The 14,687-nt window shown below is 52.0% G+C and overlaps 1 protein-coding gene across 6 annotated transcripts in view; it reads right to left on the bottom strand.

Annotated features, from left to right (window-relative positions):
* NR5A2 (nuclear receptor subfamily 5 group A member 2) overlaps positions 1 to 14,687 on the bottom strand; it is a 128,481-nt gene that overhangs the window by 104,877 nt on the left and 8,917 nt on the right. For 3 of the 6 annotated variants that reach the window (XM_061383716.1, XM_061383715.1, XM_061383714.1), the window contains 3 exons: positions 7,485 to 7,603; positions 5,824 to 5,965; positions 2,977 to 3,623 (listed from right to left, as the gene is read on the bottom strand). In XM_061383716.1, the coding sequence (XP_061239700.1) occupies positions 2,977 to 3,623; positions 5,824 to 5,965; positions 7,485 to 7,603 (908 nt within the window). Of the gene's footprint in view, positions 1 to 2,976; positions 3,624 to 5,823; positions 5,966 to 7,484; positions 7,604 to 7,977; positions 8,160 to 8,322; positions 8,422 to 11,546; positions 11,685 to 14,687 lie in introns of those variants that run through there. The other 3 variants (XM_061383719.1, XM_061383718.1, XM_061383717.1) reach the window with 3 other exon arrangements.

Below are 14,687 nucleotides of genomic sequence, written 5' to 3'. Positions count from 1 at the left end.
AGAAAATATCAGCATGTATGGCATGGACAAAAGCATGCACTGTCTCGTGGAACTCTGGCTCAGTTGAGCATGCGTGCGTGTGTGTGCGCGTGTGTGTGCGTGCGTGTGTGTGCGTGCGTGTGCGTGCGTGCGTGTGCGTGTGTGTGTGCGCGTGCGTGTGTGTGTGTGTGTTGGTACACCAGGTTCCAATGGAGAATATGTTTCTTACTGTGGGCCTCAGTTCAAAAGTTTGCAAGCCTCTGCCCTGGAGAAATACAGGGCAGCACACAATGTCTCCACGCTGGCTTCAAACGCCTTGGTCTGGTTTCCACAAAGCGACTTTATAAACAAAGGAAAAGGAGTTCTTCCGAAACAAATGGTCACCTCTCAATTCTGTATTTAAACAATCCCTAAGTTACTCTGGAATTCTACTTTTAGTCCTCTGAAAAATACTTCAAGGGTAATACCTCTTTCAAAAATGTAAGGCCAAGGCCAACAGCGAAGAGGGTCTAGTTGTCTTTCTCTCCTGGGGTCACCCCTGCCTTTTACAGGAGCCAGGCCAGCCTTTGCATCTGTTCCCTTCTCTTCTTTAAAGCATTTCTCACAGAAGATGATAAATGCCTTAAACAACAGCATGAAGGACTCAGATGGACATGAGTTTGGGTGAACTCCGGGAGTTGGTGATGGACAGGGAGGCCTAGCATGCTACGATTCATGGGGTCGCAAAGAGTCGGACACGACTGAAGAGACTGAACTGAACTGAAAGGACTCAGAATGCTTTAACATGTCCCATTCCCCCAAATGTTCATATTTTAACCAAATACGGAATCTCATGCCCTAGAAAAGAATCTCATGCAATTTAACTACAGGGAAAGGAAAGGTGAAATTTGGAGAGCATGTTTTCCTAGCACTCTTAAAGTCCCACCTGGGGTTCTCTATACTCACTTCACAACTTTCTCTTTTTTCATGTAAATAATACATGATTTCTTTCCTCATGATTTTGTGAAACGAACTTCAGCTCTGTTTTTTTTTGCGTGGATATTTATGAAATTGTCTTCGACAGCAAATATCTTGTCTTATTCAACCTTGTATCCATCTCACACTCAACGTACTGCCTGGCAAGTTTGAGGTCCTCAACTGGAAGTAATTAATTACTATTATAGAATTTTACTTCTCTATCATGCAGATGGTAATTCTGCTTTTCAACGTCAAACTAAAAAGAGTACAAAGTGCATGTTTTTTTTCCTGAACATAAGAGTATTAAGTAAAGCCTCCACGCATTTGTCATGAAACAGTAAGAGCAATTTTAAACTAGCACTGATTTACTAAGTATATAATATACGCTGGGCTCCCAGGACTAGATGCTTTGCCCACAGTCTCGTTTATTCCTTGAAATATCTCAGCAGATGTACTGTTATTCCCTACATACCTCCACCTCCCCCACACCACCACACCTGTAATTCCACAGACTAGAAAACTCAGGCTCAGAGACTGACAACCTGCCCAACAAAGACAGTTACTAAGCAGCAAGGATCTGACGCCAACTGGGTCCCTCTGCGAAGGCGAGGCTTCCGTCCTTCTGAGTTTCCTAACCTATCAGCTGCATCTGCAACGATCATTTTCGTTTTCATTTTCCAATCCCTTACCTGTTCTCTTAAGGGACAACGTTGCGAACCCAAGATCACCATCAAGAAAGCGTTGCTTGTTGATGATAAGCACCTGATGACACCAGGGTGGTTCCACGCCACAGGGTCTGGTCTGCCAGCCAACAGGGCACCTTGCTCAGTCCCGGTGGGAACCCCACCATCGGCCCTCTGCACACGCGGGACAGGCGCCCCGGAGCAGGGCTAGACCCGACGGCGGCCCAGCGACTCGCCCGGGCCCGTTCAGATAACTCTCCTGTTTCAGATCACGGGTGTCGAGGGAAGGTGGCCGTGGAAAGCCGCGTTTTCCATTTGGACGTGGTTTCCACACTCCAGCCCATCCACATGCACACAGCTTTAGACAGAACCTTTAAATGAAAAGTCTGCTTTATACTCTCCTCCTTGCAGAGATTTTAAAATCTCCTCCTAAAGGCTGAAGCCACCACGGTAACAGGGAGAAATTGATTTTATAACAGATAGACTAGAAATCAAGCCCAGAGTTCAGTTCTGTCTTTAACGCAGAGAATGAAACCACTGCCCACCCAACGCTGCTACTGGCGGTCCTGGAGTTGCTCCATGATCCCAAACTTCATTACAACTTTCCCATATTAATTCAGTCTTCAGTTTCAGGAAATAAAATAATTATGTAGTTAAACAGAGATCCTTGTACAAACAAGGACTGTGTTTACAATGTACCAATCCATTAAAATCAACGACAGACACAGATTATGAGAACCAAAGCCCAGCCAAGCAGACTAGCACTCACACGGGGCTCATTCCGCAGCCAAAGGCAGTAAACATCCTATTGGAATCTGCTCCGAAAACAAAAGGTTTACCAACCTAATGTCAAGGTAAACAGGCAGGAAATACCTACTTGATAGTCTTAACCAGCGGTACCATTTGGCTTCTCTAGCGTCTAAACACAACGAAATGTTGGCATTTTTTCCTTCTCAATTGGCACCATTATAATAGAGCCCCTTACTTGGTAATTCTTCAAAAGTTTACTGCGCTCTGTTTCATTGTTTCACATCGGCCTCAATGTTTCAGCCATAAACCAAGGCAGAGGGAATAAGGTAAAAATAAGGGAGAGGGAATAGCATTTTTCCTGTTCAGCAAAAAAAATCCCAACTAAGTTTACCGTGTGTGACATTAAATGCCACGCCCCTAAACGGAGAGCTGCAGAAAATACAGGCGCATAGAGGGAAGCCCCGGCAGTTCTGAAGTCAAGGTCTGAAACACCGCTTTACAAGGAAGGAAGGACAACGTGTGCGCGGCACCCAGACCCTGTGCAGCGGCACAAGGCCGGGCCGCGCGGAGGGAAGCGGAGCCCTGCGCCCCGGCGGCCGGCACGTACCTTGAGCTCCCTGAAGAAGACGCTGCTGCGGGCCCACTCCACGATGGAGAACAGCGTCTGGTCTGCCATCTTGCACATGAGCCCGAACGTGCTGAGCCGCTCGTGCTTGCCGCGGTTGGCCTGCTCCTGCTGCAGGTAGGCCATGATCTTGGCCTGCACCTGGGGCTCGTCGGGCTCACACTTGAGCAGTTCCAGGATGAGGTGGGGGATGCTGGCCGGGGAGCTGGTCTGGTAACTATCCACGTAGGAGTAGCCCATGATGGACTCCGGGGAGCTGGTGTAGGGGTCGGGGTACTCGGACTTGATGGCGCGGCTGGGAAAGTGGCTGTAGGTCTGGTACCCGGGCAGGCTGCCGTGAGGGGGCATGGCCATGCTGATGGGGGAGGTCACAAAGGGGCTCCGGTCGTAGTCTGTAGGGGGCAAGGCAGCGTGGTTCAGAGGTAGGCCTTTGGAGGCAGAGTGGATGTTCTGAATCGCAGAGGAGATGCTCAGCTCGGGGGGCATGGCTTGGATCACCTGAGACATGGCTTCCAGCTTCAGTCCGTTGGCCCGGATGAGGGCTTTCTTCTGCTGCTTCAGGGCCCTGTCCCTCTTGTACATGGGCCCGAACTTATTCCTTCCTCCGCGCATTCGGTCTGCCCTTACCGCTGTTGGTGTGGGCATGAAAAAACAAAAAAAAGGAAGGAAGGGTATAAATAAGATGTAAGTCCTGAGCACTGTCCCGATCTCCGGATAGTTAGGCTCAAAATGGACCAGAAGTGGTCTGTATGTGGTTATTTTCACCACAATAGCTCTCAAAGAGTCCCAGAAAAAGCCATGTCCTCTTTATTTATGAATTCTTTCCTCCAAGTGTGTTTGTCATCAAAAAAATATTTCGGCTATGTGGGGACACATTAACCCTTTGGTGGACTGAAGACACTCCTAGTCCTTGCTACCCCTGGGGTATTGCTAAGGACGAGGATCGGATTCTGTCCTGCCAGCAAGGCTGGGCTTCTCGTTATGGAAACACAAACTACTCAGAGGGCGCACCACCCCCCCAAATCAAAGGGGCCATTACTGGATCAAATTGTGACTATTTCTCCTGAGAACAGCTTCCTCTCTCAAATTCTTTTTGGCTAATTTGCTGCAAAATCGCTAGGTACACGCTCTTCTCGGGAAACCATCCTCACCCAGACTTGACGGGCACACACCAGGTAGCCACCGGGCATTGTTTTCAATTAAGCAGAACCGGACCTAACGAAAGCAGATTCATTTGCGAAGCTGTCGGAACGGTCCACCGTCCCGGTACCGGGCGGTGTCCGGGGCCACGTCCAGCAATATCCGTAGTGGGTCTCTGCTGGCTCACAGTGACCACCGGCAATTAGACCAGACACAGCACCTCTGACAGCCTGTGACATGGTGAAATTGCTGGAGGTTAAGTTCTGGAGCTTTTTATCTTCGGATTAGTACAGCATTAAAAATTTATTGTGAATGCTGGGCACCCAGAATACCACACAAGATAATAAAGAGTTTTTCATCTGGATGATATTTATTGAATATTCGACTGTTTCTTCTCACTGTGAACAAAGTATGAACACGCACCACAAGTGACTTCCTATTAAGAAAGCACACTTTTTAAGCTAGAGAAAGGCAACCTCTTCCTTTTTCTTTTTTAATCAACGATCACAACGTTTAATTTTTAACATTTTATCTTCCGAGTCTCATACTAGCATAAGCATCTACCACACTGTTTTGCTGTTTGGAAAATAATAAAGTGATTGGTAATGAAGAAACTGACAAGCAGTTACATCCTTTCTCAATCTCATCACAGTCCCCAGATAACCCACGGGGCCTCTTCTATTGGGAAGGAATCTATTAGCAATTTCTGCAGAGTATTTGAAATTTTTTGAGTATTTCCATCAAGTCTGAGTGCCATGCAACAAAAAAGCCCCAAAGACAACTAGTCTGTGTCTCACTGATCAAATGGAATGGGCCCCCGCATCCGGCACATCTCTGGGGTCTGTATCCCTTCTTATTACTTTATTTACAGTATATGCAATCTGTGGAAAGTCAGTGGGTCAGAGACTGAAAACCAGCAACACACCATAACATCCATGAACTACAGGTTATTTATAGCAGTCACATATTAACTTTACTTCCTCCAGTCTGTACAGTATAAACGCAGATCCTCCTTTTTCAACACAAAGCTTAATGTGGCTTTGGGGGAGCCACTCTCTTGTTCTCGTCAAACCACTGCTACCGACATGACAGTTCATTAATTTTCATGTTTCCTGATTCTCAAAAAAAAATTTTTTTTTAATTTTGCAGGCTCAGTCATCATCTTAAAAAAATTGTGCTTTCCTACACAATCAAAAATGATACTCTCCATGAGAAAAATCTCTTTATAATTAAAGGTTTTAACTCTTATTCAGGAATCATGAAACTAATAGTAACAATCAAGACAAGTTAACCTATTTAAAAAGATTAAAATCAAACTTTTTTACTAGGGCATCCTGATCTGAAACCTTTAAAGGACTTTAAAAAATATTTTGGCAAATTATTTTTACTTGTTCTCAGCTGAATCACATTGGTCTTGCTTTCATCTACCCTATGAAATGCATCTGCTTCTCAAACTAAAAAATGAGGTGGGGAGGCGAAACGCCAATGTTAAAAACTTTTTTCCTGGTAGATTTCACCAGCCTTTAAATGAGACTCAGACTATACTGCTGACAAAATGTAAAAAGATATTATTGTCAATAGTGTTAAAAGACCAAGAAAATACTGTTACCATGTTATAAGTACAATGTTGTTTTAAATCCTATGTCCTTGGAGAATTTGAACAGGCAGCAGTCTTTAGAAAAAACTTACCTTCTAGCTTCATTCCAACACTTAGACATTTTTGAAATCGACAGTAAGGACAACGCTTTCTCTGTGTTTTGTCAATTTGGCAGTTCTGGTTTTCTATACACGTGTACCTTTTATTATTTTGGACTGTTCGCTTAAAAAAGCCCTATAAGAGAAAACAGTAAGACATATTATAAAGCTAACACCCGTCTCTTCTATTGTTTCATTTTAAGGAAATCACCAGTAAATCTTTTTATTGCACCGTTTGAGTCCTTATGTGGTTCTGTGGCTTGTTTCACGTTTTAACAAGATCAACCCTTCAAAACCAGGCTATGGTGGAGATTTTTCTGACATCAGAGTTATTCTTCACAAGAATCACATCAAATCTTGGAGAGCTTTGTCTACACACAGTTTTATCTCAACATTCAGGGGAAAATACATGCTATATTGATCAGGAGTTTTTTTTTTTTTTTTTTTCCTTATTAACCTTCATGTTCCAGACAAGGTACTTTTAGAGAGCTGAATTATTTTTACGTAGTCTGATATAATTTTGGTGGCAAACTACAGTAAAATACCAATAGAAAAAATGAAATAACAAAACACTTCAGATGTTTTATAAACGTCAGCACTAAAGAGTTAAAAGCAAAAGCATTTAAAGAATAAAATGGAAAAATGTGGAAAATGTTCATAATTCCATTGGAATACATGAAGTTGGGGAACTGCAAAGAAAAAGGTGAAACTTATGAGGGAAAAAAGCATGTAGAGCAGAGAACTGGGTTTTAGCAGAGTGTATGCCTTCCTTATATTTCACCCAAAAGAATTAATCAGAAATAAAATCTGTAGCTTTATAACACAGTAACTGCTTAGATGGTATATTCTCTGTTTGCCCTACTGACCACAAAGTGAAACCATCTTACTTTGTTATAAAAAAAGAGAAGAGATTTTCTTGGCAGTGGTTTAGTAATTGTACTGAGTTTTCTACTTTTAAAAATGTTGAAAAATAAGGAGTATTAAATTTACTGAGAATATATGAAAAAAGTCTGAGATAAATCCTTACTGTATAGTTGATGTTATTAGTAATAATACAGTACATCTCACATATTAAAAACTCTTGCATTTAAATAAGTCACCATATACTTAAAACTACTCATATTATAAACTTAAGATCTGGTTTCTATTCTTTCTGATATAAATTCCCAAAGTCTTAAAAATTATTTTTAGAATAAATCAGGATGAAATCATGCAGCTGGGAATTTAGACTTTTATATCTGTGGATAAAAAATGTTTGGATGTGTAGCACAGAATACTCTGAAGTTAAAATGTATTTGGGAAATACTTTGTCATGTTGGCTCTCAAGAACAACGATGCTTTAAATATATATAAGTCAAGCAAAATCAATATTCTGGACTGTTAGAAATAGAAGCCTTTCTACAGCTACATCACTTTCCTGCAATAAACTATTTTAAAGTCGTGACACTGGCAAAGTTTTCTAAACAGCATAAATTTCTTTGCTTTGGGGATTAAATCAGACACATATTTCTAAGAATCATCTCACTAAGACTCACTCTTTCCCTCTCTCATTTTTGAGTCCAAAAAAGACAGCCTACATTTAGCCTGAAGAAGTGGTCCAGTGGTTTATTTTGGTTTGAACATTACATTTCTCAGGTAGCAACGCAGAAGCACACCTTGCAGCTTTCACAGGTGAGGAGCCCGTAATGGTACCCAGACACTTTGTCTCCGCACACCGGACAGAGCTCCTCAAGATCTTCATCATAGGAGTAATTCACCATTTTAAACGGGGACACTGAAACAAGAAGAGGGATGCACACACCCGATTAACTTACTAGGTAGGTTTCAATCCTGCAAAAGGAAGCGGTTGGTGACTGGAGGGCAGACATCACCAGGTAAAACAGAAAATACAAATGTCTTACAGGTGTACCGCAGAGTTATTTTTACAGTCAAAGCAAAACCTCTTTTGGCATCAATGAGTAAGCACTTTACATTATTTTAATTTAAAAATAATTCTAAATTCTTTTGTTAAACATTCTTAAGCTGACCACTGTTGAACACAAGTCTCTTAACTCTGCAAAAGAGATCCAGAAAAGAAACACGAACTGCATAAAGTAACAACTTAGAATTCCTTTTAAATCGCCTTGCTGATAAGTTCCAAAACGTCACCTTTTCCTAAGGAAGAGAAAGCAGCACACAGCGTCATCCTCTCACTGGAACCGGGTTTGCCCACAGTTCCCCGAGCCTTAGGTGTCTGAGTGAAAGCAACGCCCAACCTGCACCCGGAACGGGGAGCCCCGGACACTTCGTCAGCAGCTCTGTTCCAGCCACAGCCCGAGGCTCCCAGCGTTCAGAGCTGTTAGATTAATCCAAACACCCAGTTACGTACTGGTTGGGCTTTGATCTCTGCACTTTTGAAAATCTACTGTAAAAATTACTAGAAAAAGGGGAGGGAGCACGGACGTAAAGGGAAAGAAAAAAAGAAGGAAAAGAAGGAAAGCAAAAGATACACACGAGAGTTTGGTTTCGTCGCGAAGTACTGAAGTCCTTTAATGAACTTCACATGTTTCCGATCATCACTGCAAAATATAAACACCTCGAGCTCCCCTGTTAAACAGAAATCAGGCGGCAGCTTCGCGCGGCTCCCTGCAGGGATCGGGTAACCGTCCAGCTCCGGACGCAGTCCGGGGAAGGCGTCTTCGCAGCTCTAAGACCGAGAAAAACTGCGCGGGAGGGGCGGAGGCCGGGAGACCCAGGTAATACCTGATCCGGCCCCTCCCGGAGACTCGGTCCACGCCGGGGGAGCCTCGCAGCGCGGGCCACGGGCCGGGGAAGGCGGGGGACGCCGAGGGCAGGTCCGCGCGGCCCGGCCGCCGCCCGAAGCCTCCGGGCACCTCCTGCGAACCCCGGGGCGCACTTGCCTCTCGCCCCTTGCTCAACTTGGGGCTACACACAGGCGCACGAACGCCCCAGTCAAGTTTGTTTTAAGTTAATCAGTGGCATTTTCAGGGGGCGGGGCGGGGCTGGGCGGGGGATGGGGGAACTGAGAGCCGGCAGGAGTTTCCTCTGATTTGTTTACCGAAAAGGAAAGGGAGACAACAGGCCCCCCACCCGTCCCCAAAGTGCCAGGACACTCCAGCACCACTGTGGCCTCCTGGCCAAAGAGTTGTGTGTGTGTGTGTGTGTGTGTTTAATACAGTTCTGTTTTGTTTACGGGTTCTGGGGGCTTCTGGAAAGGGCCTTTGGGGGGGGGGGTCCCTAGCCGCGCTTCTCGACTGACCCCCCTACCGGGAGCCTCTCCCGAGACATGGAGTCCTGGGTTGGGGCGTAGATCGGGATGAGTTACCGGAGTTTGGGGAGGGGGGGTTCCAGGAAAAGATGGGAAAAGCCGAGGCAGGCGTCTGAGCTCCGAGAAATAGAAATAGAGATACAGAGCGCAGTCCTCTCGCGGGGGCCAAGGGAGGTCCCCGCTCGGGTTTGGGGAGCCTGGGCTTTGGCTGAGGCTGAGGTTTCCAGAAGTTTGTTCATAGCCTCACTCTCCTGAAAGGTCGTGACTGTTGTCTCCAGGCGTGTTTTCGGACAGGGGAAAAAGTGTACTTTTCCAAGTGTATGCCTTTCGCCTTTCTCCTTCCCCCTTTCCCCAGCAAAGTAAACTCTTCACTTAGCCCCAGAGAGGTGCGAAGAGGTAGGGGACCCGGTGTGCACCTCGGGATCCGACATCCTAAAGACCGAGGCTGGGGACCCTCTTGGAAAATTCCAAGACCGAGGCCGCGTGGGGAGACCGACGCCGTGGTGCGAGACCCGGGCATCTTTCAGAGGCGCCCACGTGCTGTAGCTCGAGTGAGTCTTCAGAGAATCCAATGCATTCGAGCAAAGAAGTCCCGGTCTTGAGAAAGCAGCGGGGGACGCCGGCGCCTGGGACGGCAGAGGCCGCCCAGGCACGTGGACGAGTTCCCCGAACCGTCCGGGACCCGGTAGGGGGTCCCTTTGCTGCACCTCTCCCCCACCCGCCACGGTTCGGACCGCGGCGCGGCCCAGGCCAGGGCGTGGAGTCCGCGTCCCCAGGGGCTCCCCTCGGGCCGCAGGCCGCGCGTCGCCTGGAGGAAGCCGCGCCGGGCGCTTTCCACCCCAGGGCTGAGCAAGCAGCCGGCGACGTCCCAGAGCCCCAGGCACCAGGGAAGGCCGGCTGTCTGCCCCGGGCACTGGATCGGGTCAGGAACGGCCCTCTCGAATTTTACAAAGAAAATACCACAGTGCTATCTTCCTCCCGTCTTCCCCCCACCCGACTTCCTGCTCCAACTTCTCCCTGCGCTTCTTTTCCCGAGGCGCTCAGAATCGCGCACGGGAAGGAGAAGCCGAAACTTTCCCTTGGACGCCAGCATCTCGCCGGCTCCGAGGGCGCCCAAGGGACATTCCTCGGCAGTGGCGGCCGAGGGGCCCGATGCGGCGCCCCGGGGCTGCTTCCCCTGGGCCCGCTTCGCAGAATCCCAGGTGCCCGGCGGGAAAGCCTCTTTGGGCCAACCGGGTCCTCCCCGGGGCAGCCAGCCTACAGGTTAGACTCTAAGGGCTCGGTCCCCGGGGACTTCCACGGCCCTCCCTGGAGGTTGGGCGAGACCCCAGGATCCTCTAGCCATGACCGACCCCACCGGCGGGGACGCACGCCCTCCCGCCGTCCCTCGTCTCCAAACAGCGGGGCGACCTCAGGCCCCGGGTCCCGCGCCGCCTCTCTCGCACCGCCGCGGGCGCCAGCCCTGAACTCTGCTCTCGGCGCGTCCCCGGCCCTTTCAAGTTCACTCGAGGGGATGGCAGGAAGCGCTCGGAATCACAGGCCCGCCGGCCCGCACATCCTGCGCGCTGGCAGGGGCGAGGTTGGAAGGGCACCGGAGACTTTTCCTAGCATTGTTCCCTCCCTGGCCCCGAGCAACTGCGATAAACTTCTGAAGGGCTTAACACGGCCAGGGTCTAGAATCGCTTCTTTTGGAACGTGGCGAAAATACAGCCTACGGGATTTGCCATTCGGCCTCGCGCTTGTTGTTAGCAATCAAAAGCTTGGGAAACAAACGGGACTTCCACGTTCCCAGGTATCCGACCGAAGAGGCTGGAAGCTAAGCCGCCGCCCCCGCCCTGCACTCACTCCGCAGTGCCCGGCTGGAGACAACTGGTTCTTTCCAGTTCTGCCTGCCGTTTTAAGAAGTTGTTCCAATGCCAGCCGACTCCCCGGGTGCGCCGGGGCTGCAGGGTGCCCTGGCGTCCTGACACCGCTAAGCCAGCTCTCCCCGAGGTCCTGCCCTTTCTGCAGCTGACTTTCCCAGGCAGAGGGTTCTTCTGCACTCAAGAGCACTGGTTCAAGTTCCCCCGATTCGAGTGACCGGGAACCTGCTCGGGCTTCCCGAGATTAGTTCCATTTCTTAGAAGGATCGTTGGAATAATTAGATCTCTAGACAGAGGCTGCCCCGGCTTCGGTCGCCGGAGCTCGAAGCCTCTCTTCTTAATTAGAAGCGGCCAATTAGGCATTGCTCGGAAAATCCCCGCCCCGCATTGTTCAAGAGCCATAAACTTTTATGCCTTCCCTGGGGACGGGGCCCGACGCCCGCGCGCCGCCCCGCAGCCCAGCAGCCCCGCGGCGGCGAGCGCCGGGCGGTCAGTCCAGCGCCCGCGCGGGGCCGGCGGCTGCAGCCCGCGGGGCGAGCCGGGGGCGGGGGAGCCGCGGGAGCCGCGCGCCGCGAGCGCCTCCTTACCTTGCATGTTTTCCGGCATCTGCCCCTGGTCCCCATGCGACCGAGCCAGTCCCAGGGCTTCCGTCTCCACTTTGGGCAGCATGACAAGGCGGCCGCGGGCGGGGGCAAGGGGTCCGTGTCCGTCCGGAAGCCTTGCACCTGAATGCGGGCGGCACGGCTTCAACTCCGCCGGGAAGAAGGAGGGGGCGGCCGGCCGGCTGCTCTCTCGCAGGCGCTCCGGAGCGCGTCCCCGTGGCCTCCGGGGCTGCCGTCAGGACCCCGGAGCCCCGTCCAGGTTCGCTGCTCCTCAGCCGCCCCTGAACCGCGAGGAGGAAGCGGCGGGCACCGAGCGAAGACTGCGTCCGGGCCGGGGGGCCCGGCTCGGCTAGGGCGCAGCTGCCGGGGGCGCGGGGGCGCGTCCGGCCGAGCTCCGGGCGCGCAGCGGAGGCGGCGGCCGAGCTGCTGCTGCTGCTGCCGCCGCGGCTCCCGGACGGCTCGGCTCGGCGACCCGCACCCCGCCCTCTGCTGCCCTCCGCTCGGGATCCGCAGGGTCTCCCGCTCGCGCGGTCTCTGGCCTCCGTCTCCTCTCCGCCCCTCTCCCGTGTCTGCCTCCCTCTCGCTCACTCTCAGGCGTGGAGCTGGAAGTTCCAGCCTCCCTCCGCCGCCTAGTCCACTCCCGTCCGGGAGCGGTCCTCTGCAGCCCCGGGGCGGCGAGGCTGGGGGTGGGGGAGAGGGAGGGGAGGAGGACCGGGTCGGGGGAGGCCGGGATGAGGGGTGAGGGCCGGGGATGGGGACGCGGGTTCCGGACTCGGGTCGGACCCCAGGCGCCAGCCAATGAGGACGAGGCCCAGGCTTCCCGGCCCCTCGCCGCCCCAACCTCTTCACCCCGCCTCGCCCCCTCCCACACCGCCCGGGGCGGGGGATGTGCGCGCGGCGGGTCTTAGAGCGGCTGAGAGGCGACCTCTGCCTGAGCGCGGCGGCCGAGGAGAAGCTGGTTGGAGGTGTCGGCGCGAAGGGGGGAAGCCCGCGGGGGTGCGCCCACCGTGCGCGCTAGGTGAGGGGGAGTTGAACGCGTTTCAACAAACCAGGAGAGAAAAGAAGAGCTGGTCTGCGCTCCAGGGTCTCCGGGCCCCATTCCCCTCGGCAACGAGTCCACAGCCCCCCACCCCGCCCCCAGAGGGGCCCAGCGGCGCGGTCCACCTGCTCAGGAGCGAACAGCCGTGTCGCCGAGAGTTGGCGCAATTGCCTCGAATCCGAACGGCCCTCCCCAGCCCCCCATTCTCCTCCAGCTCCTTCGCTCATTTATAAACACCACCCGCCTCCTCGAGACCCCAGATCAGGCTGGCGACAGACTTCCTAAAATGTTAGTGAGCCGTGTTTCCATACTGAATGCAAAGAGCAGCGCCGGCTTCCTCTTCATCCGCAGGTCTCTGGGGTGGGACGGGCCACTTGAGGCCCAGAGGCCCAGCACTTGAAAAAAAGTTTTAAAGAACCATCTGTTATGCAAGCTCTTCCACACCAGCCCAGCCCCATCTTCAAAGTTTTCAGATCTCATCTCAACAAGATGAAAACACTCTATCCCCAGCCTCCTGACTGCATGTGAAACGCCTCATATTCAGTATCAGCTGAGAGTCCACCCACAAGGGGGTGAATTTGAATCTCAAAGGCTCTGAATTTATTCTGTGTGAATGGCATAGAGATCACATACTAAAACTGGCCAGTCCAGTATCTGATGAATTGAAAAGTACTCCAATCACTGCCATACATAATCCACACTTTTGAATGAAATGGGTTGCTCACCACATCCCAGGCCTGGCCATTCACACACTGCTGCCTCTCAGAACTGACCTGTCACTTTGCTGCTTAACATACAGTACTCAGAGTCGAAGTTATTCAGACCTCAGTTTTAGTAGCATCTGCAGGTTTCACGAAAACCTTTCAACTTGGTGAGAAGGCCGCCCCTTAGGTGGTAAAGGGGAGTGGGTTGCAGTTGCCGACATCAGTGATCATTCTGATGCTCAGATTTTGGTGACAATATCACAGTCAGTCATTTTCAGTATTGCCTGGTTGTTGTAAGCATCGTTGTGAATGAAGCTCAGAAAGGGCTCAAGTCAATGCTAGCACCTTTCGTGTGGATTCACATGAACTTTCAGAATAAGTTTATTACGAAGCCCTCCCACTGCAGAGAGCATCTGGGGGCACTTTGACCCTCCTTACCAACACCAGGCTGGCATCTGGGGGTGGGGGGCTCTAGTGCTCCCCCCAGTGAGGGAGGGAAGGCCCGCCGGTTGCTGGAGCAGGAGGAAGAGGTCGGGAGGGTTGAGAGAAGGATGCAGAGCGTCTAACAGGACCGCGGGTTGCAGTATGGCCCGTTTCTGCCCGCGCATGAGGAGTGCCTGACCTGGCTGCAGGCAGAGGTCGGGGTCAGGTTCAGAGCGCAGCCTCAGCCCAGAGAGGGCCTGTTGAGGCCACACAAGTGTGGAGGCCACTCTCCCTTCTCCTCGCTCCCCAAAGGCCTGGCATGAGGGTGACAGACAGCCACCTGCACCCATTTGTCTCACAAACGGGAGCGGCGACGGGGTGAGAAAGGCGGCCGGGTCAGGGTTTTTTAAAATCGACTCTTCAAAGAATGCGCAGGCGTGTAACAGCGGAAAGGTTTCGCCTTGCTTTGAAGGTCGAGTCCAGGCCACGGCTCTGCCGGGTCGGCTGCGAGCCCAACGGGCACCGAATGCGAAGGTGGCCTCAGACCTGGAGAAAACTTCCCTTCCCGAGAACCCCCGGCCCCGAGGGCTCGTTCCAGGAACGGGGCGGGAGAGGGCTGTCCCGAGGGCCAGAGCTATGCCGATCCCTCCGGGGGACGTGGAAACCCCGCCTTTAGTGGACGAGGCGGGAAACCTCCCGCGGGAGAGACCCGAGGGCTGGTCATCTTTCCCCCCGGGCGCTCCGCGTGGGGTCTGGGCAGCAGGCCGGCTCCGGGCGCACCCCTCCCCCTCCCCGCACTCCCTCGGGTCCTTGCCCCTTCAGTTCCGCGGGGCAGGGGGCCTCCGCCGGAGCCGCTCGCCCTGTGACCTGGGATGGGCCTGGGCGTCTCCCCGAACACCCTGGAGGAAGCGGAGCGCCGGGAGGAGGCGCCCAGCCCGCCCGCGGTGCCGGGAAGGTTAC

Source organism: Bos javanicus, chromosome 16, assembly GCF_032452875.1.
Source record: "Bos javanicus breed banteng chromosome 16, ARS-OSU_banteng_1.0, whole genome shotgun sequence".
NCBI lineage: Eukaryota > Metazoa > Chordata > Mammalia > Artiodactyla > Bovidae > Bos > Bos javanicus.
This window is presented reverse-complemented; position numbering and strand designations above follow the sequence as displayed.